General features: G+C 53.4%; 1 protein-coding gene and 1 long non-coding RNA gene across 3 annotated transcripts in view; one reads left to right on the top strand and one right to left on the bottom strand.

Annotated features, from left to right (window-relative positions):
* NF2 (NF2, moesin-ezrin-radixin like (MERLIN) tumor suppressor) overlaps positions 1-25,536 on the top strand; it is a 65,416-nt gene extending 39,880 nt beyond the window's left edge. The window contains exons 9-17 of one of the 2 annotated variants that reach the window (XM_015247348.3): positions 626-700; positions 2,329-2,442; positions 4,899-5,021; positions 5,637-5,854; positions 6,884-6,989; positions 9,157-9,284; positions 11,214-11,379; positions 12,785-12,829; positions 22,780-25,536. In XM_015247348.3, the coding sequence (XP_015102834.1) occupies positions 626-700; positions 2,329-2,442; positions 4,899-5,021; positions 5,637-5,854; positions 6,884-6,989; positions 9,157-9,284; positions 11,214-11,379; positions 12,785-12,820 (966 nt within the window). In that variant the 3' untranslated portion in view covers positions 12,821-12,829; positions 22,780-25,536. The remainder of the gene's footprint in view (positions 1-625; positions 701-2,328; positions 2,443-4,898; positions 5,022-5,636; positions 5,855-6,883; positions 6,990-9,156; positions 9,285-11,213; positions 11,380-12,784; positions 12,830-22,779) is intronic. The other variant, XM_006213525.4, reaches the window with a different exon arrangement.
* LOC140691023 (uncharacterized) lies at positions 11,869-12,454 on the bottom strand. Its single transcript, XR_012066473.1, has 2 exons — positions 12,162-12,454; positions 11,869-12,076 (listed from the first exon to the last, which is right to left on the bottom strand). It is a non-coding gene; the product is annotated as an uncharacterized lncRNA (long non-coding RNA).
* Positions 25,537-26,647: the final 1,111 nt, after the last annotated feature.

The following is a 26,647-nucleotide window of genomic DNA, read 5'->3' as shown; positions in this document are numbered from 1 at the left end:
AAGAATCTGGGGTGACTCCTGGATGTTGTCACATCAAACCTAAGCCCTTCTGGTCCATCCCCAGCCCACGTCACCACCCCTACGCCTCCCTGCCTCCCAGGCTAAGCCCATGGTTTCATCTTAGTCATCAAAGAGCTTGTAATATCAAGCACACACTCACGCACACACATATATGCACACACGCACAGTTCTCAATTCCCCACCTCTGCCTTCTGGCTATTACTTGTCCTGTCCAGGATGCCCTTCCAGCCCACCTTTTAGCTTCTCTGCCATATTCTTCACCTGAGACCAGCTTACATCCCCTCCTACTCTGAGAATTTGTGATTTGTTCCACCCAGCAAGGCATTAATGGACAATATCATCTCTCGAGTATTTGACGTTGTGGGTCTGGTTCCAGCCAGGTGGTGGGCCTTAGACTTTGTGGCCGCCCTCCCAGTGCTGGGCCCATCAGGGGTTTATATCTCGGGTTCTGAATTTAAGACGGCGCGGAGAGCACACCTGCCAGGATCCTGACCCTCCCAGGCACTGGTGTCTGCAGGGTGCTTGCCGCTGTGGTGGAATTTCCCAGTTGCCGAGGACGTCCTAGGCTGCCAGACTGACACTGTTTTCTGCTTCTTCCTTTCAGTTTACTATTAAGCCATTGGATAAGAAAATTGATGTCTTCAAATTTAACTCCTCGAAGCTTCGTGTTAATAAGCTGGTAAGTTTGAGATCCTGGTGTTTATTACTGACTGTGGTTTTCTGTGAAATTGAAAAGTCCTTTTTGAAACGGTAGCAGAGTGACATCTTGTAAGATGTAGAATGGTACCTCGCATGCTTTTCTGATAAGCCTTGAAAGACTTCTCTTTAGCTTACCTAAGGAGTCAAACGTAAATTTTATGATGAGGAAAAGCTATTTTTATTATAGTACTTCATACATATGAAAGGACAAGTATAATGTATATATGGGGTATGAAGAATGACAAATAAATAGCTACTTACCCACCACCCAGCTGTTAGAAGTGGACCCCTCACATCTGACCTTGCAGTCCGCCCTCCTCCCAAGGGCGACCTCCTCTCAGCTGTGTGCTTACCATCCCTCGCTTTCCATCAGAACTTTATTTCATACACGGCAAAACTAGCAGGTCTTATGTTTCTGAAATTTACATATGTGCTGTCAACTCTATCCTCTCACTTGCCTTTTTTACACATTTTTTGAGATTTATCTTTGTTGATAGTTAAAGATGTGGTCCCTTCATTTCACTGTTGTATGGTATTCTGTTATAGATTCTGCAAAAAAAAAAAGTATTTTTTTCTTCCATTCTCCTATTAATGGACAATTAAATGCTTCTGCTTCTGAGCCATGTTTACAAGGCTGTTCCAAACATTTCCTGTATCTGCCCGCTGGTGAGCATGGGCAACAGTCTCCTTAGAGTCTGGAGGATGTTCTCGTACAGCCCTCAGGGCTGTGGTGTATATCCAAATTCAAGATTATGTCCCGTTGTTTTCCAAAGAGGGTGAATTAACTTACAGTAATTGTGTTACTAGCCTTTAAAATTTTTTTGCAAATCTTGCATACATAAAATGGTACCTCATTGTCATATTAATTTGTATCTTTATGTTTACTAATGGAGTTGAGTATCTTTTTGCATACTATTTGGCCAGTCTTATTGTCTCTTCTGGCAAATACTTGTTTCATGTCTGTTGGCTGTTTCTCTTGGATCGTTTGTTTTCAGTATTGTTTATCTCTTCTCCTGGGCTGTGTCTTATTTTTCCTCTTTTTTTAATAATGTCTTAACAAACAAAAAAATTTAATGTAGACGAACATACGTCTTTTCCTTAATCATTTGTGCTTTTTTGTGTCTTGCTTGACATCTTTCCTTATCTTACAACCATCAAGATATTCTTTTATGTTCTCTTCTAAGAGTTTCCAGGGCATAATCCGTGGCATCATCTTTGCACTCAAGGCTTTAATTCTTCTGGAGTTGAGTTTGGCATTGGGGGCTGAGAGGATCCAGCTGGGTTTTTTCTGCATGGATAACCTGTCGTCCCAGCCTGCCTACTGGCCAGCTTTCCCTTCCTCCCTGGCCTATAGCGTGAGGTGCATCAGAAGATGTGCTTAGACATCACCCTTCCTCTCTTGGCTGTGATCTTCACCCAGGTGCCCTGACTTTGCATCCAGAGCCGAGGCCTGGAGGCCACTGGGAGGGCACTGGTATTTCCCTCCATACTTTCTCTCCAGGTTTCCCTGCTCACAAGAGCCCTGAGGCCCAGATGCCATGGGTCGCTGAGCTGCAGCAGTGAAGTACACGTGTGGGTGTAATGTTTCTCCTGCTTTCGTGGCCACAGATTCTCCAGCTGTGTATCGGGAACCATGACCTCTTCATGCGGAGAAGGAAGGCTGATTCTTTGGAAGTTCAGCAGATGAAAGCCCAGGCCAGGGAGGAGAAGGCGCGAAAGCAGGTGAGCAGGGCCGTGTTCAAACCGCCGCTGTCGCCATGCGGTGGTCTCAGCGGGAGGTGAGGAGCGATTATGGGCCAACAGGAGTCCTTTGGCCATGGCCATGCCTACTCTCATTTCATCCCTGTTGGATCTTTACTGGCTGATGAATAAATGATGGGACATCAGCTCTGGAAATGAGGAATAAACTCCAGCAGCACATCTGAAAGACAGGTCCCCAGTTATTTCACCACTTAAGTGAAGTAAGTGAATTGTGATTAATGCAGGCTTGGGCAGCAATAGCCAAGCCCACGTGTATCCATCCATCCATCCATCCATCTCTCTCTTGTCCGTGTAGCTAAGCTTTCATTCTTTCTGCCTGCCTGTCTCCCGTGCCCAGCCTTCTTTTCTAATTAGATGGTGATGGGATGCACAGCAGCATCTCGGAGCCGCTGCTGGAATGCTAATTAGACTCTGGCTGCACATCCCCACTGCAGGTCAGCCCGGGCGGCGCATCCCCGCAGCGGGAGGTGCCGGGAGCGCGTATCAGCAGACTGGACGGTCTGCACCATTGTTTTCCTCTCATAGACCTCTTCGACTCACCGAAATCCACACAACTAACCTGAGCCTCGCTGCTGAGAATATCAATCGTGGTTTGGGACGAACTACTAGACAGAGTAGCAGCAGCTGCATTTGGCTGCCTGTAGGACTTGCAGGTTTACAGGGGTGATAATTAGTCTGTGTGCTGCTCTCTAATTTGGGTCCTCTGACGAGGCTGGCTCCCGGCCCTGAGATTTAGAATGAAATGCCAGTTTGATCCATTGGGCTTTCAGCAGTCCGTCTCTGCTTCTTGAGACGGCGGGCCACAGACGTTCTCTTTGGGATGCTGTGAGGGTAGTGGAATGGGTTTTGTTGGACAAAGAAATGCTCCTGGGCCAGCACAGGGTCGTAGTGGCAACTTCGAGAAGAGCCCTCTCTGACCCCTTTATCAGCAGAGCAAAGCTTAGAAGTGAGACATCTGAACACGGCAAGGAGCATGTAAGCCTCCAGGCTGTGCAGAGAACAGCTTGAACACACCCCGGCCTGCACTGCCTGCAGCACGGCGGACACACATCCCTGGCACCCGGCAACCAAAGGTCAGGGGCTCCCTGGCCCCATAGTACAGACACGGACCTTGGAGCCAGATGTGAAACTTAGCATGTGACACTAGTGAATGAGTTAACCTTCCAGACCTCAGTTTTCTCACCTGTCAAGTGGAACTAAGAATCTCTCTTCTGCATCTTAGATCAAAGGACCCACTGTACCTGAACACATTTGTAAGCTGAAACCGCTTTTCAAACAGGAGGTCCCTTATTATTGGGGCAGAGGTCTCAGGGGATGTGCAGTGCTGGGAGTGGAAGGGGACTCTGGGCTTTTGTCAAGTGGAGGATAATGGGGGTGTCGTCATCCACCTAATGGAAATCGTAATATGATAGAAATTAGAGAACAAATTGGCCAAGCTTCTCATTGACCTGCAGGAGGAAAATTGGAGGGGAATTTACGGTATTTGACTGCTTGTCTTTGCATTATTCCTTTGAGGCCCCATGCATTTTTTTTTTTTTGGCTTAGTATTTAGAATACACAGCAACGGTAGAAATCTTGCGTTTGGGAGAAGATGGAAGGAAAAAGTGACTAATTAAATGTGCTTTAATTATTTAAGGAAGAAAATTGTGTGGTGGTCACTTCTGGCTTCTGCTTTCTGAACTCAGTCAGGGCCCGAGGATCCCAGAGAACAGCACTTGTCCTGTGCCTGTTCCTCTTATTAAGCCCGGCATGTGGCCCAATTAATATTGTGATCCAGAAGGCAAGGGAGGCAGCGGCGGCTCTGTGCCCTGTGCCCCGCTAGGCATCCTCCTGTTGCAGGCCTGGCTCAGAAGCTGCCTCGGCGGCGTGCCTACCCCTGTGAAATACACTGTGTGCACTACTGATGCAGCGCACAGAACAACTCCATCTCTCCGGGGGTCAGAGGCAGGAGAGGAGCTATTGATGAGATTAGAGGTGTGGGAGGGGTCCATCTGGGTGAGAACGTAGTTGATCCCTGGAGCCACACCTCTAGCAGGGGAGGAGCCTGCATTATGTCTCAGCTGCAGGCAGAGCCACTGAGGTCCCCCAGCACAAAGGTGCATGGGCAGGGTAGCCATTTGAGCACTCGGTGTGTAAGAACCCACACTTCCGTCCGTTTGAAAACTGGGCTCACTTTTCTGCTGTTTGATCAATTGTCTGTTCATTTACCATTAGGTGTTTTTTCAAGGAGCAGGACTTTCAACTCTACCGCTGGTTTAGAAGGACAGAGGGTGGTAGGCGATGAGAGTGACACTGGCACCTAAAGTACGGGGAAGAAAAGGGCCTTCAAAGGGGAGATTCCAGGCACTGGGCATCCCTGGCTTGGTGCCACCACAGGTCGTGGCCCTGTGACCAATGACAGCTCCTGTTTCCCCCAGATGGAGCGGCAGCGCCTCGCTCGTGAGAAGCAGATGAGGGAGGAGGCTGAGCGCACCAGGGACGAGCTGGAGAGGAGGCTCCTGCAGATGAAGGAAGAGGCGACGATGGCCAACGAAGCCCTGGTGACTCCCAAGGGTCTGGGAGGCTACACAGAAACTTCCCCGGGCACTGGAGTTAGACCCCTGAGGACCACAGATGAGCGACATTTGCTTTGACATTTTAGCTTAAAAAATATTGTCTTTCTTTCCACTTGTGTTTCCAGGAGCAGATTTAGCTTGAGTTCAACCTCCAAGTGCAGCCAAACTGCACTCTCGTGTGGGCTACCTTTTCCACAGGGCTTCTCAGCCTTGCATGCCCGGTGATGGGGGCTGTCCTGTGCGTTGAGGGCTGGTTAGCTGTGTCCCTGGCCTTCGCCCACTAGATGCCAGTGGCGCCACCTCACCCTCATTTGTGACAGTCAAAAATGTCTCCAGACATTGTGACATGTCCTCAGTGGGCAATAAGTGAACCACTTATTTACAGAGAAAGAAGGACAGAGTTACAATGGTTTTCATAAAGCATAATCCTCGGCTCAAGTGGGTCTCCTCTGAGAAGTTGAAGGGTGTGGCCTGGGGACACTCAGTGGCGGGGCCCCCAGGAGTCCGAGGCTCTGGTTCTTGCAGGCTTGAGAGTCTGGGACCCATCTGGGTGATGCAGCACGCCAGCCCCATTCCCGCTGACCGCGCCCTTCTCTCCAGATGCGATCTGAGGAGACGGCCGACCTGTTGGCTGAAAAGGCCCAAATCACTGAGGAGGAGGCGAAGCTCCTGGCGCAGAAGGCGGCAGAGGCGGAACAGGAGATGCAGCGCATCAAGGCCACGGCCATCCGGACGGAGGAGGAGAAGCGCCTGATGGAGCAGAAGGTGCTGGAGGCTGAGGTGCTGGCGCTGAAGATGGCTGAGGAGTCGGAGAGGAGGTCAGAGTCGGGGGACCCTGCACTGGGCAGAGCTGGATGGCAGCTGTCCTCTGGGGCTTGTTGGTCTCCTGGGCAGGGCAGAGTCTCCTTCCGGGACAGGCCAGGGTGGGGTTGGGGGTGGAAGGGGCAGGAACACAGTCTCTTGTCCGGTGGACTCCGGTCAGGCGGTGCCTTTGAGATGAGCCCCGTCCCTCTGACAGTCATGTCTGCAGGAAAACCATCGAGCTGGTCCTCAGGCTGCCTCTTGCTGAGATGTGAGCAGGCTCTTCTTACACTTACAAGCCTGGCTCTTTTCCCTTTTTATTTGGAGGCATGTGAGGGGACGCTTCCCTGCAGGAGGCAGGGGCGGGGTAGGCTACCCCGGGGCTGAAGGATGGACATGTATAGTCTGTTCTGTGAAGGTGGTTCGGGGCTACAGGTTGTCCTGGTCCTGCAGCCGTCAGATAAACACGAGCTCACCCCTCATGGCACTTGGTCTGTGGATTCAGAACCCCTAAACTTGGCTGCTCACTAACTGCCAAAGCACCGTAGCTACAGTTTTCTCCCGCTTTTTGCGTATCCTTCTGGAGATACAGTTCCATGCTTCCTGCCCCGGCCTGGGCTCCTTTCTTTCCGAGTGTGGTCACTCCCTGTGAGTGATGTGTGTTGTTCCAGGTCCCTGGGTCCTGTGTCCTGACGAGGCATGAGACCCTTGGCCACGTGCTCATCTTCCTGCCTGAGGAGGTGGTTTCACTTGGGGCCGTGAAGAACCAGTTCTTTCACTCCTGCCCTTTGTGATCCCATATAAGTCCTTTGCCCAACCCCCTCTCACCCAGAAAGAAGCAAAGGAAGCTCCTAGCCCCTCCCCCAAGGGGCTGATTTCATGTGAATGCCCCCCATCCTCTGCCCTGCACCAGGCTTGTTGGCCCAGTCTGGTGCCATCCGCAGGGTTGGCCCAGCTCCCTCCTCTCCCTTGAGGGAGGAGAAAAGGAGCCTCTGTTTTCCTCCTGTCGTCTTCTGGGGCGCTGATGGCGCCTCTGTTTCTTGCAGGGCCAAGGAGGCAGATCAGCTGAAGCAGGACCTGCAGGAAGCCCGCGAGGCAGAGCGAAGAGCCAAGCAGAAGCTCCTGGAAATCACCACCAAGTCCACGTACCCGGTGAGCCTGGGGTCGCCGGCCCCACCACTCCTCACCCCGTGGCCGTCCCTCCCCTCCCGGCCCTTTGGGTCCCCCAGCACCCACTTCAGGGCGACTGTTGAGCAACACAGGCAGAGCGAGTGGTGCAGGGAGCCTGCAGTCTGGGATGGGGCGGGTGTCTGGTCCGCCACTTGGCCTTGGGCTGGTTAGTCAGCTCTCTGGTGGCCCTGAGAACAGGCAACAGGGTCTTTTCCAGCTCTGAAATTATTTTCTTACTCTAAGAAATGTACTCCCAGATTGTGCTCAAGAGAACTTGCTCTCTAGCCTCTTACTGCCAAGCTGAAAGTAATCTTCAGCTACTGTGTGTACCAGATGCCATGTTGTGGTTCTGGGCAGGGATGCCCCAGGTACCTCAGAGGGAGCTACTGCCCTATGAGAACCAGCTTCCAGACTTGATCTGGGGACAAGGAGGCAGACTCCATTTAAACAGGTCACCAGATGAGCAGAGAAGCCTCGTTCCTTCCTCTCTGCTGTGCACTCAGTTCAGCAAACTTTTGCATACCTATTCTGTTCCACATAATACAAGACAGGTGCGGGGTCTGTGTACAGACAGGGCGTGCGGGTGCCCAGAGGAGAGCTCAGCCCTGCCAGGAGGGTCAGAGGTAGCTCAGGAAGTGCCTGGGCTGACTCTCAAAGGGTCAGGAACCCGCCGGTAGGGAGGAGGCGATAGGGTGTTCCCGGCAAGTGCACGGACACACACGCAGTGAAGAGGTGTGCGGGTCACAGAGGCCGAGCTGCCCGGGGTTTGAGGTGGGGAAATGTGAGCAGTTGCTTTTGTCACCTGTCTGGTCATCCATTACTGGGGACGAGCCAACCCATGCCACTACGTAGCCCAAAGAAACTGTTTGTTCTCTCTCATGGCCGATGTTTCCCTCCTCGGGATCTGGAGGGGGCTGGTGGCCGGCAGATGGCAGCAGGGACTGGAGTTGTCTGGGGGCTCAACCGGGCGGGACACTCGAGATGTGCATGTGTTTAAAACTCACATTGGAGCAAACTTTATGCACTGTTCTAACAGCCAGTCAATCACTCAGTCCTGGAGGAGATGGTCCATGTCAGCTTTTTAATCACGTTTCATTGTATGGATGGATTGTAATTAATTAGTCCCCTGTGGGTGGGTATTTAGTCTGTTTTCTTTTGCAATTATGAACAAATCTGCACTGATCATCCCCGAATGCAAACCTTTGCACGTGCACGTGGACATATCAGCAGACTAAGTTCTCATAAATAGAACAGCGGGGTCAGGTTTTCCATTTCGCTGCCCCCGCAGAGGTTGTCCCAGTGTGTGCTCTCACCAGGGGTGCAGCTCCCAGGACTCCGCTTTTCAGAAATGTGTACAAAGTATAACGTGCTTACAGAGAAGTGTCCAGATTATAACTGTACAGCCTGATGAAATTTCACAAACTCCACACACCCATGTACCCAGCCCCTAGATCAGGAAGCAGAATGTTCTCGTGCCCCAGGAGCCCTGGTCAGCACCACCTCCGATACCCACGCGGACAGTCTGCCTGAGGCCTTGGCATTGCCTCAGGTGGGTGTTCCTGCCGCTGCTCTTTCCCAGACCCTGTCCTGGACTCAGTAAAATGTCCAAGGGTGAAAAGAGGCAGATCCTGCCCTCAGGAAACTAGCCAACAGTAGAAAGAGGAAGACAGACAGAAGGGGCTCTTCCACAGGGTGAGATTAGGGAAGGGCCCTGACAGAACCAGGAACACAGTGTCAACGCCCAGCAGAGAAGAGTTCTCGCCTGGCCCCAAGAGAGCTAGAAAGGCTTTGGTGAGAAATGGAAGTGTTGGAGGAGGGCCTTGGAAGAGAGATGGAGCGTATGGTGGAGACATGGTTTAAGCATGGGAATGGAAGCAGGAAGCAGGGTGGTCCAAGGGCTAATCATCCATACCGTTTGTGATTTTGTCGGGCAGCCAGTGGGAGCAGTCGACTGGGGCCGGGTCTTGGATGTCCCTTGGTCTGGGAGGAGGAAGCCCTCCACACAAGTCTAACTGCTGCCCCCTCTGCCTTGGATGTGGGCAGAAGAACGCCAAGCCCCACTGTGGCCTGCAGAGGGTCGCTGGTTAATACGGCAGTGCCCTCTTTTCTTGTGGCACTGAGCCCCCTAATCAGAGATTTCTCTCCACAGCCCATGAACCCCATCCCAGCACCACTGCCTCCCGACATACCAAGCTTCAACCTCATTGGCGACAGCCTGTCTTTTGACTTCAAGGATACTGACATGAAGCGGCTCTCCATGGAGATAGAGAAAGAAAAGTACGTGGCTCCCCTCCCTCCCCCGGGCCCCGCGTGTGCGGCTGGGCCTGGGGAGCAGGGAGGGCCGCTGCAGCTGCCTTCGCTACAGAAGTGTGCCCTGTTCCCACCCGCCGAAAGCACAATGCACTGATCAGAAAGGAAGGGCAACAGACCGGCATTTGGTCTTCAGGATAAAAATGACACTTGATTGGTGACTGGAGTTCACAGTGCCTCCAGAGCTCACCTGAGCGTAGGACTGGCTGTTGGTCTCCAGGACCACCAGACTGCCGTCCACGTGGTGGTAGTGTTCTAACCAGGGATGGAACACGTTTCCTGATTGTGTTCTCTGGTGGCCAAGCTCTGCGCTGGGTCCCATGTCTAGAACAAGGGCGAGAGAGAAGGCTTTCAGGCTCAAGGCCGGGACCACAGCCAGGTTGAGCCAGCCCTGCTGCATGGAGCCACACAGCTGAGCCCAGCACCCCCTGAGCTGTCCTCTTCCTTTTTGTGATGGCCGGGGAAGTGGATCTGAGATGGAAAGGAGCCCCCTGTAGAGGACGCCTAGCCGAGGTCCCCTGATCAGAGCCGTAGGTCAGTTGGCCAGCTGTGCCACACCTGGCCAGGGACCCATCACAGTAGCTGCTGGGCACTGGCTGACAAAGTTCTTTAGCTCCTACCTCATTTCATTCCCCGCAACTGACATCAAAGATGGGTTTACTGTTCCCATTTATAAATTGGAGCATTGAAGGAAGTCAGCTAGCACCCCACAGCTGATGGGGGCAGATCCGGGATTCAGCCACCCCCCTGCCTGTCTCTGCAGCCGACATACTTTCACCTGGTGTGGTGCCCTCGGATAATTCTCCCAGTGCCCAGCACGGGCAGCCACAGGCTGAGCAGCGTGTCTCTCTGGGCTCTCGTACTGAGGATGGGGGAACCAGAGTCCCTGTCTATGCACCCGTGATCTGAGTTCCCCTCCAGCCCTTCATTGATTTCCAGGCGTGCTCAGCATTATGTGGATGTGATCAGGGTGCATCTGCATCCTGTTCCATGTCCTGCTTTTTTACAGTTCGTATTTTCTTATTTGTGACCCATGCACACGTGGGCAGAGTCCATAACCAGCCATGGGAATCTCCACAAAATGTCCCTTGTGCCTGAGTTGCACGGTTTGCCTGGCCATGCCCGGGTACTTAGACACCCTGAGGATGGCTTCCAGGTGTTCACCATCCCAGACACAGGGGGCCTGCTTGCAGGTGATGGTGGCTGTCTTTCTCTTCATGGTGTTGGCTGAGTGAGCTTCTGTCATCTTTAGGAGATGAAGTCCCAAAACAAGTAGGGATGTGGCCATGGCTATCAGAAGAGGACACCAGCGTGGAATTCCTTCTCTGAGAAGGGTTAAGGAGATTGTTTTGGATGCCAGGAGGCTTGTTTCTTGTGGTTTTTGTACAGAACTAAAATCTGTTTGGCGGGGGCAGGCATAGCTCAGTGGCAGGGCACATGCCTAGCATGCATAAGGTCCTGGGTTCAATCCCCAGTACCACCATCAAAAATTAAATGAATAAATAAACCTGATTATCATCCCCCACCAAAAATAAATAAATAATATTTTAAAATGAAACGAAATTTTAAAAAAAAAGCTATCTGTTATCCTTTACAGCTGGTGTGAGAGCTTACCAGAGCTCTCCCACACTTCCTTCTATTTAATCCTGACCACAGCCCCAGATCATTAGCCCTGTTTTCTGGCTGAGGAAACGGATGCCAGGCAGTGGAGTGATTGGCCCAAGCTCCCATGGCCCATGAGTGGCCGAGCAGAGATGTGACACCCGCGCCCCCTCTTCCCCCCGCCCAGGCTTCAGACCCCAGATCCCAGGCCGGGCAGCCTGTGGGTCCGGAGCCTCTGCTGCGGTGGGCCTCCCCGTGTGCCAGAGCCGTGATGCACTGTCCTCTTGCCGGCAGAGTGGAGTACATGGAGAAGAGCAAGCACCTGCAGGAGCAGCTCAACGAGCTCAAGACGGAGATCGAGGCCTTGAAGCTCAAAGAGCGGGAGACGGCCTTGGACATTCTGCACAACGAGAACTCCGACCGGGGCGGCACCAGCAGCAAGCACAACACCATCAGAAAGGTACCGGCCTCCTGCCTTCTGCTGATCACGACAGTCATTAATGCCCCGTGAGGGTGGCACTGCTTTCCTCCGTAGCCGTCGTTAGACTGTTGTCATTTTTCACATGTACGTATTAGTTGAGGAAATTTTTTGACTCACGCCAGAAAGGGAACTTAATCTGCCAAAAGCTGTGAACCCATTGGCTCGATGAAAGAGGAGCTTGTGTTAAAAGCCCTGGTGGAATGAATCACTATTACAGGATGAGTTTTGATCCATCATTTAGCAATAAAGCAATTCTGTCTTTTAAGCCGAGGGGAGTTCTGCCTGGAGAGCTGCCTTGCTTAATGAGAAAGCCAAATGAAAGAGAGGCTGTTGAGAATGGATCCCCCTCTAATCTTTTTGTGTTTTTTAAGTGGCAAGGACTATAAAATCCTGTTCTTGATGTAGAGACCAAATTCTGCATTTTTAACTTTTTTCATACTTAAAAGGAAGTATCTAGAAGAACCTTAATGTTTTAAAAGATGAGACCTCATTTATGTTGCTAACAGTTTCATATCTTTCTCCACTGATATTTTCAGTTTTCAGCGTTTTAGAGGAAGTTAAATTCCATGCTATCCATCAGCCCAAGAGTATACCTCTTACGCCGGGCAAAGCAGAGAGGGCCTCTCTTGCCAGTTGATGTCTGCTCTTTTCTCATACCCCAGGACCAGGTTAACACCTGCAAAGTGGGGGTCGATGAGACAAGACTGTTCATTGAGTTTAGATAATGATATTTAGATATGTCTAATTTTTTTACCCTTTACCTTGGTCTTTAAAATGGTCTCCCAGTTTGAGGACTATCTATTTGCAGTGGTAGGCTGTGTCTGAAAACTCTGAGATCCGTGCCATGGTTGAGGGGTAAAGTCAGGAGCCCTGAATCTTCCCTCTTGGCTTCAGTTAGTATTGGCAGCGAGTAGAGAATTCCCTTTAATATTGTGACTTGGAAGGAGAGAACTTTCCATGTTCCACGTTCTTTTTTCCTCTGACTTCTATAACTTAACTGAGTTTCCCTCTCAAACCAAATTATGAAACAGCAAAGGGGAGCTGGGGTGTGGCCTCAGCCAGTGAGCCGAGGGGCAGAAGGATGACCGGGCCAGCGAGCCCATCAGCCCTCGAAGAAGCTGCCGCGGACCCTCCCTGCCCAGCTCGCTCCTCTGGGCGCCGGGCAGGCTCGTCTTTGCTGCGGCTGCGGTGAGCCGGGCCCTCAGCCACGGGGCCCTGGCGTGCTGAAAGCTGGAGAGACCCGTTTCCAAGCCATAAAAACAAACAAATGAAGTCACTTGTCACAGTTTCAGGCCTGTCTGAGCATTTTGCAAATGGCACATGTGGCATTGTTGATATCACAGGGTGTGTTTTTGTTTCTCTTCGTTTTATTTTGCTGGTTTAGCCTCAAGCCCAAGGCAGAAGACCTATCTGCATTTGAGCCCTCAAAGTAGGTTATTCCCAGGTACTCTGTATGTGGTGACGGGACTGCCCTCTGTGATACTAACCCCTGCATGAGCTTGCCTGTCTCTGTCCGCCGGCCCCGCCGAGCCCCGCCGCAGCAGGTGGCGCCTGGGGACTGGCTGCAGCATGCTTGAGTCTGAGAGCAGGCGTCCGCCCTGTGTGGCCAGACCAGCCTCCAGGGGCCAGAAGCCTGCCTCGTTCTGGAGAGCATGTTGCGGGGCTGTAGGACCAGCCACCCTTCACATCCTGTGTCATTGTCGGGCTGGGGAAGGTCATGGCTTCTTGTCCAGTCAGGTCTGTCTCAAGTCCTTTGTTTTGGTGGCATACTCCTTAGATAAATAACCCTAGCATGGAAACGGGGTAAATCTGGGTGCTCTTAAGACTGGTGTCTTTAACTCAAGATCAAGACCTTTCACGGGGTGACAGCCTCTGAAGATCCCTGGTCCCACTTGGCAGCTTCTGGTCACAGATTGAAGGGGCTGCCCACACTCCCCCATTTTCCTCCCTTTCTCTACACGTCCACACTCTTTTCAAGTAAAGCAAACCAACGGCACAGGGGTCTGATTTGTAGTCAGTCTAAGTGGACCGTCTTCCGTCAGCGCTAACGGCCGTCTCTGCTTCGGCTCCTCCATGGCCCGCGGCGCGGTCATGGTCGGCGTGAACTCACGTCGGGACGTTGCCATCGTGGGCACCCAGCAGACGGGCAGTCAGTGCTTGTTGAGTGAATTAACTGAATGATTGCTGCTTCCCTTCTGCCACAGTTCATTATTCTCCCAACATGCAGAGGCACTGAAGAGCATTTATTATGCTCAATAATAAAATAACATCCTGCCTCTGCTCCTGCCTGACCCCCAGTGGTACCCACACCAGTGAGCCCACCAACACCCGACAGTCTCATGGGATGTGACCTTTGGGGTCCTTACTGTGGTTTCTGCTCCTAGAATAAAATCAGCCCATTGGACTCCTTATACCAAAAAAGTGTGATCTGGCATCGGATAGATCCTATTTATGGTCGCTATCCAAGCAAGAGAGGTTAGCTATTAAAGTCCCAGATGGATCTCATTATAAGATGGATTCGATCTGTCAGTGGTTCCAAGAACCCATGGCGTGAACCACAATTTGTGTGTGACACTTTTATTTAGCGGGCTCCTATTTCTTTAGCTTACTTACCAACACCAAACAGCATGTGCTGGGTGCCGGGCAGTTGGGACGAGCACTGGAACAGACGGGCCAGGCGGACCATCTGCTCAAGTACTGACCCCGGACACCCAGGGACCCCAGGGTAGAGCCACTGAGGCGTCCTGGACCCCGTGGCTGGCACAGGGGCATGCATAAAATCCGTTTTTGTTACAGTCTGTGCTGTTGGATATTCCCTACGTGTGACCGTACTGTTCTACCTGGATATGATTTCATCTCTCTTCTTTCTGTAATGATTCAGAACATTTAAATTCTTCAGGGACCTGGTTTTGACCGTCAGTTCTCACTGAGCTGTTGTTATAGACAAATGAGGTTTGATTTGTAGTCAAGCTTGTGCTGCTCCTGGGACATGCACAGAGCCTTTTTTTTTTTTATTTTAATGTCTTGATGTGAACTTGTTTGCAAAAATAGGCTGCCAGGTTCCTGTTCATCAAGAATTCTGATTAAACAAGGGTTAATAAAATGGAGTTGGCTTTTAATGCAGCTGGAGTTACCTCAGCATCATCAGATTAATTAGTGGTGGCTTTTGCTACATATGAAGTCTGATGTACTTTTCACTTTCTAGACGTTAGTGGTCCCTTTGGCCAGTGACCAAGACTGACGGCCAGCCACCTGCTGTGCTGAGGCGGCTCTGGCCTTGTGCCAGCTGCAGTCTGGGCCAAAGTGAGCCTCACTGAGAGAAGTGTGGGCACCTAGATTGTCAAGGGCAGAGCTCCATCTAGAAAGTCTGAGATGAGAAATGCAGACTGGTGGTGGACTGGAGAGTTCTGGTGTCCTAAATCTTGTCATTAGTCTTGGTTCACACCAGCCTGCATTGATTTTTGTTTTTCATGCGTTTTGATCATAGATTTCTTCAAGGAAAGAATGGTTCTACCTCCCGAGATCCAGGTGTACCCCTCCCCCTTGCTGTCAGTCCTCTCCTGCCTCCCAGAGAGGCCTCAGTGTCTAACCCTCTGGTCTCATCACGCTTAAGCTAATTCCAAGGGTTTACCCATGGGTCAGTGCCATGAGGGAGTCCGGTCTGCTGTGCCGGGTTGCTGCTGCACCGCCACTTACTTTCTCTAAGGCTTCTCCTAAGGCTCAGTGTCCTTACCTATAAAAAGGAAATAAGACAGCACGGACCCCCCAGGACTGTTATGAGGATTAAATGAGGTAATGCGCAGGAAACAGTTTACCCTACAAGCCCAGTGGGGGCTTAAAATTACATAAAGAAACAAATCTGCCTGTGAGCCTGGAGCAGGACACAGCACACCTATTCATATGCACGACTCGTTACCCACATATCCACTTATTGTTTTCGTTTCCCTGTGTTTGGAGGTAAAATCTTTTAAAAAGCCAGAATTAACTCCACTTATTCTACTATCTGATTTGGGTTTGCAAGGGTATATTTTTCTCCTTCTGCTAATCTCCACTCAGCACATTGCCATTTTCTCCCAGTTGATCATTAGTGCAACTAACTGGTTTGGCATTTGCATGTGAGTCCAAGAGGCACTGATGATCCAAAGCTGCCCAGAACCTAGATTCATGTTATTCTCGGCGGGGAGAATGTGTCTCTGGACTCTGAGTCTTTTGAGGGAGGGAGTGAGGTCCGGCTGTGAGGCTGGGGAGGCGGGGCGGAGGGGGATGCAGGTGTCCTGGGCTCAAGCCTCTTGCCTTCAGAGCCACCCTGCTGATGAGGTGGGTGCTGGCCAGATGCGACTTACCTGCACAACACAGTGTGGAGGTGAACACCCAGTCACACCCTTTATCCCCTCAGGGGACTGTTCCATTCCTGGATCCTGGGCTGGTCTGAGTGCCAGCAAACTTGTCATCATTTCTGTGCCCATGGTCTCCAAGGAAGCACAGGACTTCAAAGGAAATCTACAGATGAGAGATCCTGGGGGTAGCAGCACTTAGAAAGCTTATTAGTAAGTGGTTTGGACCATCCAGGTCCAGCTGTGGTTTCCCTGGTGCAGGAGCGGGAATGAGGAGCCTTGGCATTAATCTGACGCTCCAGCCACCTCCTTGGGATCAGAAAGACATAAAGTCCAATGTCATCTTCAATTTGCACAGACTCCCCTTGGAGATGCAGGGCTGGCCAAGTGAAGGAGAGCACTTAAAACACCCAGGGCAGTAATAAATCAGGGAGTGAGACTGAATATGCATGAAAGGCGTCTCCCACCACTAAAGCAAATGGCTGGGCCTCCCTCGTGACCTCTGGTCAGTCGGCATCACCTGCCTGGACAGGGCAGCCAAACAGTCTATGCCACGCACGTGGTTAATACATTCAGTCGCCCAGACCCCACTCAGGGCCGAGTGGGTCCGCCTACTTTTGACAACCCCTCTCAATTGTCTGGTGGAGCACCCTCTGTCTGACATGAAAGGCAGTGCCCTGGCTCCAGATGTTCCTTTTTTGTGAGAACAGAGCGGGGGTGGGAGGGAGGAGGAGAAGGGGGTGTGGGAGTGGGTGGGGATCCCGGGGCAGCGCGGAGCTGCAGAGGCACTGGATATGGATGCAGAACTCACAGGAGAGGGGGCAGTGGCTCTGTGGGAAGCACAGAGGAGGCACCCTGGATCAGGGCTGGTCTCAGGAAGTGCCCTCCTCCTGGACATGTTGCCTGGGCTCATCCCCAAAGGCTCCTCCTACGTCATACACAGACCGAACGTCCATGTGCCTCTTAACTGTCCATGGCTTCCAGTTTTCTTGCTTATTCCTGGTTGTGCCCTGGGTAGAAGACTCTACCAGACTTTTCCACAAGACCACGATCCAGTCCCTCCCTTTGGTGGGTAGACTCTACCTGGTCACGCAGTTGCCCTTGGGAGGCAGTGAGGAGCCCACCAAGGCTGCCTTGCCCTGCTAGGCTATTTGCCCACCATTTGGAAGTGCCTGCGGACATTAGTGCGCCTTGTCTGATGCAGTAAAACATCTCATTTGGTCCCTCAGCACCAAAGATACGTTTCAGTGCCGCTTTCCTCCAGCACCTGATTTGTGTCTGCAACGGCAGGAGGGAGGAGTCGGGATGCAAACTCATTCTGCAGCTCCGAGGTTCTGTTCTTAGGATCCTTGCTGTGATACCCCTCCTGATATTGGCAATTTGAAATGACATCGGTCTGTCTGTACTGTTTCCCTAAGGTGCTCGTTCGGAGGGCTCTGTGCCCATCAGCTAGCCTCCCCCTGCGCAGTGAGGTCAATCAGGCTGAAAAGTCCATTTTCCAGGTGGCGGAAGGGACCGGCCCCATCAGCATCATACAGGCAGCTTGAGACACAGGCAGACTCCGGTTTCCAGGCATCATTCTGCTGCTTTAGGTCCCCAAAGGATTAATAAACCAAAGGCACCCTCTGGGTTTTCCCTGGGCAGATTTCTCTCTTGATCAGATAAAGTAGCTGATTCCAAATTGGATTTGTTCATTGCGGTGATCTCAGGCCCTTCATCCCACCTCTGTTTAGGGATAAGTGTGTGGACAGCTCTCTCCCAGTGCACATCCCCAGATGGCATTTGGGTGCAAGCTGTCAACTAACAAGACAGCAGAATAGCTTAATCTGGCCCGTGTACAGCAGCCACCCCCCTTCACCGGCCCTAGCCCCTCAGCTTCGGTGTGGAAGGGGAATGTTTATCACACCCCAAACCAGAGATTATGTTGCATTTGCTGCTGCTGGATTTGGCTGTCACCTTCCTGCTCCTGGTGGAGAATCTGCGTGTCCTTTTGTATCTTCGCCCTCCCCCGCACCTTCATTTTCAATATGTAGTGGCGGAGAGGAAGTGTAACGTGATATGAGGGCTTGCATTTCAATTCCACTGCGTTTTTATGGGACACGCAGAGTCTCACCGCCTAGAGTTAATAGGTTAGGATCTAAAATGGGTTCAGCGTTGTGGGTCTTACTGTTTAAGATGAATTAGACGCTTCCCCCCACCCCAACCCGTACCTTCCTCACTCCTCCCCTGGGATGAGCAGGTTGAGGCGAGGCCCCCTGAGACTAGTTGGAGGAATCCTGGCGCTCTGATTAGTTTTGCTCGCCACCCCACCCCACCCCCTGCTTGATTGTAGAGCTTCTTCTCTCTCGTCGTCGTCGATAGCCAAAGTGGCTCTGTGTCCTGCCCACCCCCACGCCACCCCCTTTTGCTTTGAACAAGATTATCACAATGCGGCCTTGTGAATCAGTTTTCTCCATGTGCTGATGAAAGTGTAATTCATTCTTAATCAAGCAGTCTTGCTGCCGCTGGCTCCGTGCTGGAATCCGTTTTGTTACTGTCCCTTCACTTTGGGAAATGATCCCCCCAAAAGGACTTTCGGAGGAGAGCTGGAAGGAGAGAGCTGGCAGCCAGCCGGGGGCTGTGTTTTTCCAGCAGGGGGCACACTTGGGAATGATGCTGGAGCCGCTCTGTAGCTGGAAGCCTTCACCGCAGGGCAGTGAGGAGGGAGGGTGAGCCTGGTGCTTGTCACGGTGCCTTCGAGGCTTGTGGTCTCAAGACCCTGGGGCCATCTCTCAGGCTTGGGCCAGGCCAGGTCTTTGTATCTCGATGAGCTGCCAGAAATCCTTGGCCAGCAGGAGCCCTTGAGTCTGCACACTGCATGCATGCCTGGGTTCTGGAGAGGCTGCTGCGTACCAGGTCCTCCCTAGGGTTGAGGGGAGCCAGCCTCCTGTTTTTAAGGAGACAGATGTGTCTCCTGAATCTGAACTGGTTTAGTTGGGTGGAGGTGTCCGTGTGGTCACACCGCACATAGCTCGGGTGGTGTCGGGAGGCCTCGCTCTGCCAAGTGGCTCCCTGTCCTGGCCTTTCATAGCCTGGTGGCTGTCACAAACAACTGGCAGTATGATGGGAAGCCGGCAGGAGGAGGAGTGACTCTGCCAGGCTTGCGTCTGTCAAGGCTGGGCAGGAGGAAGGGGCCAGGCCAGTGGTGGAGCGGAGCCCCCCAAAGAGGGAAACCAAGCTGTACAGATCTGCAGCTGGGAAAAGGAAGGAAGTTTGTCTCCTGAGAATGGAGTTGGATTCATGACAGACTTGAACAGCCGGTTCAGTCAAGAGAGAACTCAGTTCCTCCGGTATTGTTCACACGGCTGATTTTAATCAGATGTGAGGAGACAGCTGGAAGAGAGAAGTGGTCAGCCCCGTGCCTGGTGAGGAAACTCCGTGTTCCCTTGTCATCTTTCAGGAACCGGCAAGAGGGCTGTGGGGAGGCTTCGTGCAGGGCCGAGGGGGTGCAGAGCCCCTGGAGGAGCTGGGTGTGAGCCCAGGACTCCGTGGCCCGGCCTCCCCGTCTGGATTTGGTGGGAGTCCTGGCCAGCTCAGGGCAGACCTGATCACCGGTCACATGTGGGCAGAACTCTACCCGCTCATCCCCAGAAGCATTCAGAGAAGGCCGACCAGACTCGCAGGTTCCAGAATGATGCCACCGCTGCCCTGCTTGTCTGTCTGCATCCTGATGCTTTTGTGTTTCACCATCTACAGCACGATCGTAGAGCCGTGTCCGTGCACTCAGGGGGTCCCCCCAGTCCTGGAGGCGTGACCCCTGAGCTGTCAGGCTGGGCGGACGGGAGTTGCTGGCCACCAGAGGGGATGCAGGGTGGTGGGTGCGACTCACGAGGCCGGCTTGGCTCTCACCGCAGGAAGCAAGGCCTCGGTCGCATCATCTCGTGGTACCTTTGCCATGCTGTACAGAGAGCCAGGCCCGTTACTGAGCAAGAAGGCGGACCAGACACTGACCTGGCTCGTACACCTTAGAATGGGAGAGGGTAGCAGGGGCCGATTTCCATGGTTGCACAAAGAAGACCTGCGGGGGCAGCTCCCTTTCTGAAGGGCTAGCTTCGTACGTTTCCTCTGAGCCTTGCCCTCCTCGTTTTCAAATGCCTCCTGCCTGTAGCTGCACTAGACACAGGACAGTCAGTGAGCTGTCTAGAAACAGCAGGGGTGAGGGATCCCATAGAAAGGGGAGTCTGCCCAGTCGAGTTGTGGCTGAGAGCTCAACTGCCAGCAGTGCCCCAAGAGGGGCCTCCCTGTCCTGGGTGTCTGAGTCCCCGCCTGGAGGAAAGAAGCCCACGCTTATCCACAGATCCTCACTGCCTGCCTCCCCCACCTGCTGTCCAGCACAGGAGATGCCTGAGATAAAGGATGCTGCTGAGGTGGGAGCGGACAGAGGCCGGGGTGGCGCCTGGCAGCATTCCAGCAGTGCCAGTTGGCTCATGCGAGAATTTTCTCTGACAACGGGGTTCCTAATGGAATTGGGACCACCACGCAGCCAGTGCCCTGGGTGTCAGCAGCCACGTCAGCCACCTCTATCCCGTGGCTCTGCCGGTCCCTCCAGCAGCCTCATGCTTATAGAAGAACATGGTCTCTGTCTTCTTGCAAGATATGAGGTCAGGCCAAGCTGCTGCCATGCCGTCTGGGGTGGGATCCAGGCAGTGTGCTGCCCACCGGAAGAGGGCTTCGCCTCCCAACCAGCACATGCTCGAGTAATTGGAGTCTGGCGCTACCAGAGCTGCCAGAAGCCTCCCTGGCACCTCGAGGGGACAGCCAGCACGCAGCTTGGGTAGAGGATCCAGGAATTCTTGGAGCCAATGTTGTACAAATGGGCAGGAGGCCCTCGGAGGCCCCCACGGCCCGGGCTCCCTGCCTGGGGAAGTGGCCAGGCCTCTGGAGGCATCTGCTTACCCCGCCTCAGAGGCCTTGGAGGCCAGCACAGCACATCACCCTGCCCTCGCTGGCCTCCTCTCTACCCGCACTCTGCCCCGCAACCCCTGGAAGGAGAGGAGCCAGAGCCCAGGAGGAGGGGGCAGCGACAAACGCGATGCTGCTATTAGTAATAACAGCTTTTGAGTTTCACGGTGCCCAGGTGAGGAGCTGAGCTCTTCACAGCGCATCTTTCCCTCCACATGTCACCCCGAGGAGGGGGCTGCCACGACCCCTGCTTCGTGGTGGGGAACTGAGGCCAGAGGGAGTCAGCGACCGGCCCAGACGGGCTTGGGTCAGGCAGTCTGGCTGTGCCTGTGTGTGACTCGGTGTGTGGAGGGAAGGACTGCGGCCTGGCCCTGTGCCCCGCAAGTCCCCTGTCCCCTGAGGGGCCGGCCTGAGGCCTCCCCAGGAGCGTGGGAGGAAACCGAGTGGAGATGGGGGGATCGCACCTTTTGATTCACACTCTCCCCTAAGAGGATTTATGCCCCCGTGGCTCTCTGGTTCTCTTTCTTCTTTCTTCCCCAGTGACCATCCTGGTTCCTGTTACTACAGAGCACACAACTCCTGGCCCTTCTCCTCTGGTTGTGTTCAGGGAGAAGTACATCCTTCTAGAGGGAATTCTGTTTCAGCAAAGAAATGAAAGCTCCCTTCATTCCCATTAGAGCTGGCTTTCCAAAGGGCTTCTGAAATTGGTTCCACTGAAGAAAACAGCTCAGATGCCTCCCTGCATTTAGCTTGTTAGTCGGGAACTTCAAGGCCAAAAGATTTGGCAGGATTTAAAGAGCCGGCTCTCAAGCTGTCTCATTTTTGAGTGCACTGATGCCACGTGTCTTTGATGGTGAAGTGGTTGGTTTGGAGTCTTCCTCCCCCGCCCTTTGGAGAGCCAAGGATGGTACCGGGCTCTCTTCAGATTCAGAGACTGCTAGAGGTCAAGGGAATGGACCAGACCGTCTAAACTGCCCCCACCATTTAAGTCCAGAGGAAAGCAGCTCAGAGAGGTCAAGAGTGTCCACTGAGGTCAGAGAATTAGTGCTGGGCTTTCCCAGCGCCGCCCTGTGGAGCTCTCCTTTCCCCCTGGCATCTCACCATTTTGTTATCATAATCGCCTACTTCTTATTCACTCAGAAAACTGAGCTCCTACTAGGTGCAAAGTAAGCTAAGAGGTTTGGGGTATGAAGAGAAATAGTACATACCCCTCCCTGAAAACCCTCCTTTGCGAAGTCCCAGCGCTGGGGGTGGAGCACACAGCCTGGCCCGGGTGGTTATCTCAGGAGCAGAGCAGGGAGCAGAGCACTGGGAGGGGCCCCCATCAGATGCTGCTGCTGGGGGAGCTTCTGGGAAGTGGCCTGCGGAGTCGGGAAATTGGGATTCGGAGCCCCCTCCCTTCTGCATCTTCCCAGCCTGGTTCTTCTCAGGGAGGTGATCCTGGGAGGGGCTCGCCATTTCTGCCCAGAGCACTGGCCCACGCGCAGCCCCACCTAGAAAGCCTGTTGCCTCGGAGTTTGTGGATGGAAACACCCTCTCAGCTGCCAGCTCATGGGCAAGTCTGCTTTGGGGCCACGTGGGGAGTGGAAGGGACAAGCTCGTCCTCACCCGACACGGGCCTTCCCTACCTGAGGCCAGGTCACATTGCCCCAGCAGTGTCCCAGGGCGTGAGGACCGAGATGCTTGCACTGCTGAGCTGGTCCTCGACCCTGGAGCAGAGGGGCCCCCAGGCTGGCACCAGCGCAGGCAGCACATACACAGGCATCTTAGAGACTCCTTTGTAGATGGGAATGTGAGAATCTGTTAAAATGCCTAGGGATCTCCTGCCCTCTGTGAAAAGGCGACATTGGTGTCACTTTCTTGCTGACGTGCTTCTGCCCACCAGCCATCCCTCCTGGCATGTCCTCATTTGTCACCTCCTAATTTGAGCTCTTGGACAAATCTGGAAACTCACTTGGGACTGCCCACCAGCTTCTTGAACATCTTGAGCCATCTTCCCTGTCACCCCACACCACCTTTGAGGTTAGTCCCCAAGACAGGATGGCATCCTGTTGTGACAGCGGAGGTCTAGCCCCCCTTTCAATGTCTTTTCTGCTTCTTGCAGCTGACCTTGCAGAGCGCCAAGTCTCGAGTGGCCTTCTTTGAAGAGCTCTAGCAGGTGACCCAGCCACTCCAGCATCGGCCACTTCTGCTCCCGGCACCGACAGGCCGGATTGGACGCCGTGGGAGCGTCTGAAGGTGGGCTGGCGGGGAGCTTCCGTGGGAGCTCTGGAGTTTCTCCCAGCTGAGCAGAGCCTGGCCTCCTCCATGTGCAATTGCCTTGAACTAGGACCCTGCAGAGTTCTGTCATTGGACTCTGGTTCTCCTGACCTGAGTCTTTGAGTTTTGTAAGTGTTTGTCTTCCCTCGTCTGATGTGGGGTCCCAAGCTTCCTGCGTCCAAACCCCCCTGGGGTGTGTCTTACTGTCCAGCACTGACCACCCCCCCCACCCTGCCCCTAGCCCAGGCTGGGGGGTAGCTGAAGGCACAGGCTTCCCAGAGACCAGAAGGCTGGTGCCATCCCCCCTTCCCCTGGGTTCCAGAACATTCACCTCCTTCCCTGATGAGGAACTGGCATGGCCCACCCGAGCCCAGGCCCAGAGCGGCCTGCCATCTTCACGTCACGGGAGAGCTTGCCCTAGGTTCACGGCAGGCCAGGTGCTGGGTCCTCGGCCCAGGCACCCCAGAGGCAGGGCTCTGGCTGCCCACTGGTGGAGAACGGGAAAGGCAGCTGTGCCCAAGGGAGGACTAGGCAGAAGCTGTGATGGAGGGCTGGTGGCCAGCAGAGGGCCCAGGAGGCCAGCAGAGCCACGGGAGAGCCTGCACCACAGATCATGCACTGCCAGCCGGCTGCCACCCCGACCCGGGTCTGAGAACCAGGCATGGCCCCAGGTCTTTCCCAGGCCTCTCCAGCTGTGGTGGGTCTTTACCAGCCTCCTCTGGCTGTGGCCTCTGCTGCACGTGGCAGGCAGGGGACGCCCCATCACTCTGGTCATCACCTGGTAGCCCAGCCATGATGGGGGGGTCTCTGTAGGGCTCTGGGGGCCTGACACCCAGCTCCCCCCAGCCCCAGGCTGCATTGTTGACCTGAGTCCTCTTTCCTCCTGGCTACATGCCAGCAAGGTCCTCCCAACCAATCCCTGTACCTGGGCCTCCTTGGCCATTGTCCTCATCTCTTTGAGGGCCGTGCAGGGTCCCTCTGTGCCCCACCCAGTGCCAGCCAGATGCAGCTGACCCCTCACAGTCAGTGCTCTGCACCTGCTGGTGTGTGAGCCCCTGCATGCCAGGCGGCAGCAGGTCACAGAGCCACCCCACGGCCAATACCCACTCCTTAATTTAAGGCCACTTTCCTGCCCTTTTTTCCCCTCTGCAGCCGGTGTGCTGCTGTGACCTGCTGGGCTGTTCACATCCTTCCATGCAGAGCTGGGTATGCTATGCAGAGCTGGGGATGAGTCTTAGTGAAAAGACGCTTACTGAATGAAGACGTGAGGGCCCAGAGATATCCTGTGAGCAGAGGTGGTGTCTGGCAATCCCTGGTTTTGAGAAACTGAGAAGCTCACAGATACCCTGCCTTTTTCCAGTAGTCAAGCTGACCAAGCGGTGTCCTGGGCTGGTCTCCGCCTTCTTGGGCCACCTTGCCCAGAGGAAGCCAGCCCTGTGTGTCACCCTAGTCCCTTAGGACATGCAGGGTGGAACCCCAAATCTGGACACTAAGCCTGAACGGCTGTGGCTGGAAGGTTCCCTCGTGTCTCCCTGTCTCTCCAAGGCCTCTTCCTCAGACACGGTCCCAGCAGGGGTCCTCAGGCATTTGTAAGGGAAGGTCTGGCGGTTGTGAGGCTGTCTCCTCAGGCTCACCCACCCCTGACCTGTAAATTCAGTCTGTGACAGTGGCAGTGGGCACAGTGTGGTGGCCGTTTATAAAAACGTCAGCCTTTGCTGTTTTGTTATTTAACTGCTGTGTGGGAAATGCCAAGCCAGGCGGCCATGGGGGAGCTGATGGGCATCTGAGCCGTGGAGGGACCATCCTGTGGCCCGGAGCAGACCCGGTAGGGCTGTCTCAGCCCTCCTGGGGGACAAGAGCTGGCCTGTCCTCCCAAAGATGGATAAGTGAAGAGCATGGTGGCCCTCAGAAAGGTCTCGGGCTCAGCAGAAGAAGGAATGAGTGAGGAGCTGGGTTTCCAGAGACTTGTGCCAGTGGCCGAGGTGACTGAGTTCTCAGTGAACAATTTTAGGGCCTAGGAGCTTATTGAGTAAGGAAGCCTCTGACCTCCACTGAGAGCAGGGCCCTGGCCGTGATGTTTCAGTCCAAGTGCTTCCTATGGTCCTCAGTTAGAAACACGGTGCTGGCGACACTCGGCTGTTCCACACAGGCCACCTCATTGACCCCGATCGCGGCCCCACCTCAGTCGCAGTGGCTCTGACCCTTGCTGTGCCCGCCGGGCCCTGCTCCACAGGCATCATATAACACTTCTTGAGTGACTGCGCCTTGTAGTCTTGGGGACAGCTTTCTCTCTCCCTCTCTTTTCTCTTTCAAATCAAAACAGCAAGTCCTGAGGCTGACATCTGGCAACCTGACCCGGTATTGCTCGTTGGCAGGGCTGGGGCCTGGGGAGATGCCCTCTGCCAGCTGCCCAGGGGCCAGGCCGGCCCCTCTGGGCTTCCTGGGAAGCTCTTGTCAAAGACGGCAAACCACACTTCTTTCTGTGGGGCCCGAGTCCCGCCTCCTGTCAGGGCCAGACCAGGGAAGGCTCTTTTCTATTCTGGGGGATTGTTATAATTTAAATGATTTGTTTTAATAAAAATTATAAGCTGTAAAAAATTCATCTTGAGCCTCCTCAGTTGCTTGTCGCTCCAGCCATTGAGGTGGCAAAACTGGGGCTGGGTGGCAGGGCCCCCTTTGTGGGCTCCCCCGACGTCCAGGACCTCAACGCCAGCCCCACGTCTTGGTAGTGAAAGGGCTGCCTTTTCTGGGCTGACGACAGCACCCCTGCAGGCACCTTCACCTGAGAATCCCCTCCTGTGTCCTGTGGAGCAGGCTGGGTTGTGGAAAGGGCTCTGGACGGGGTCCCAGTCCCTCCGCGTCCTTGCCACACCTCCTACCCACCCTCGATTCCAGACCTGAAAACTAGGGCTCCAGCCTGGCGATCCCTCCAGGCCCTTCTGCTTCTGGGTTCCCCATTCTGGGCTCCGGAGGAGGAGTGTGCAGGAGGCGGGGTGCACACAGAGCCCCTGGGGGCCCGGGCCCTCCTGCTGGACGGACAAGGCCCAGCTGTTGCCACAGCTGTTGCCACTCACACTTGAAGTTGGTTTTGTTTGCCTGTCTCTATTCTTCTGATCAACAAAAGTCCTTTATTAAGACCAAAACTACTATAGGGTAATTCTATCCCAAATCACACAACCTGAAACAGAGACTCAGGGGGCAAGCCGTGTTCTCGGAGGACTTCTGAGGGACCATGGTGCTGCCTGCCGCGCGTCAGAGCGCAGTCCACTGTGCCAGCCCATGAGGAAAATAACCTCTCAAAGTACACAAAGATTTCCAAGAGTTTGAATTAAATATAACTAGCTTTTTATGTATTTTGGAAAGATATGTATGAAGTTGTAAAACTAGAGAGTTAGACAATTTTTAACCAATAGTGTGTTTGTTAGTTTTAAATGTATAGAATTAACAACTAATTCAACTATTTTTGTTAGTTAAGTAACATGAAACTGCTGCATTTCTTCAGTGTAGGTTGTTATTTTCAATGATTTTGTTCAAGCTAGAGAAAGTACTTCATGAATACTGGTCATTTGAAACTGTCTAGACAATATTTTTACCTGAATTTGTTTTTTTTTTTAAAGCCAACCTCTGATCCGTAAAGATGATAATATGCTCTCACAGATCCTGGGGTCTCCATTCAGTGGGGTTAGAATTAATAATACTGCCTGATACTTTGG

This window comes from Vicugna pacos, chromosome 32 (genome assembly GCF_048564905.1).
Source record: "Vicugna pacos chromosome 32, VicPac4, whole genome shotgun sequence".
Taxonomy (NCBI): domain Eukaryota; kingdom Metazoa; phylum Chordata; class Mammalia; order Artiodactyla; family Camelidae; genus Vicugna; species Vicugna pacos.
This window is presented reverse-complemented; position numbering and strand designations above follow the sequence as displayed.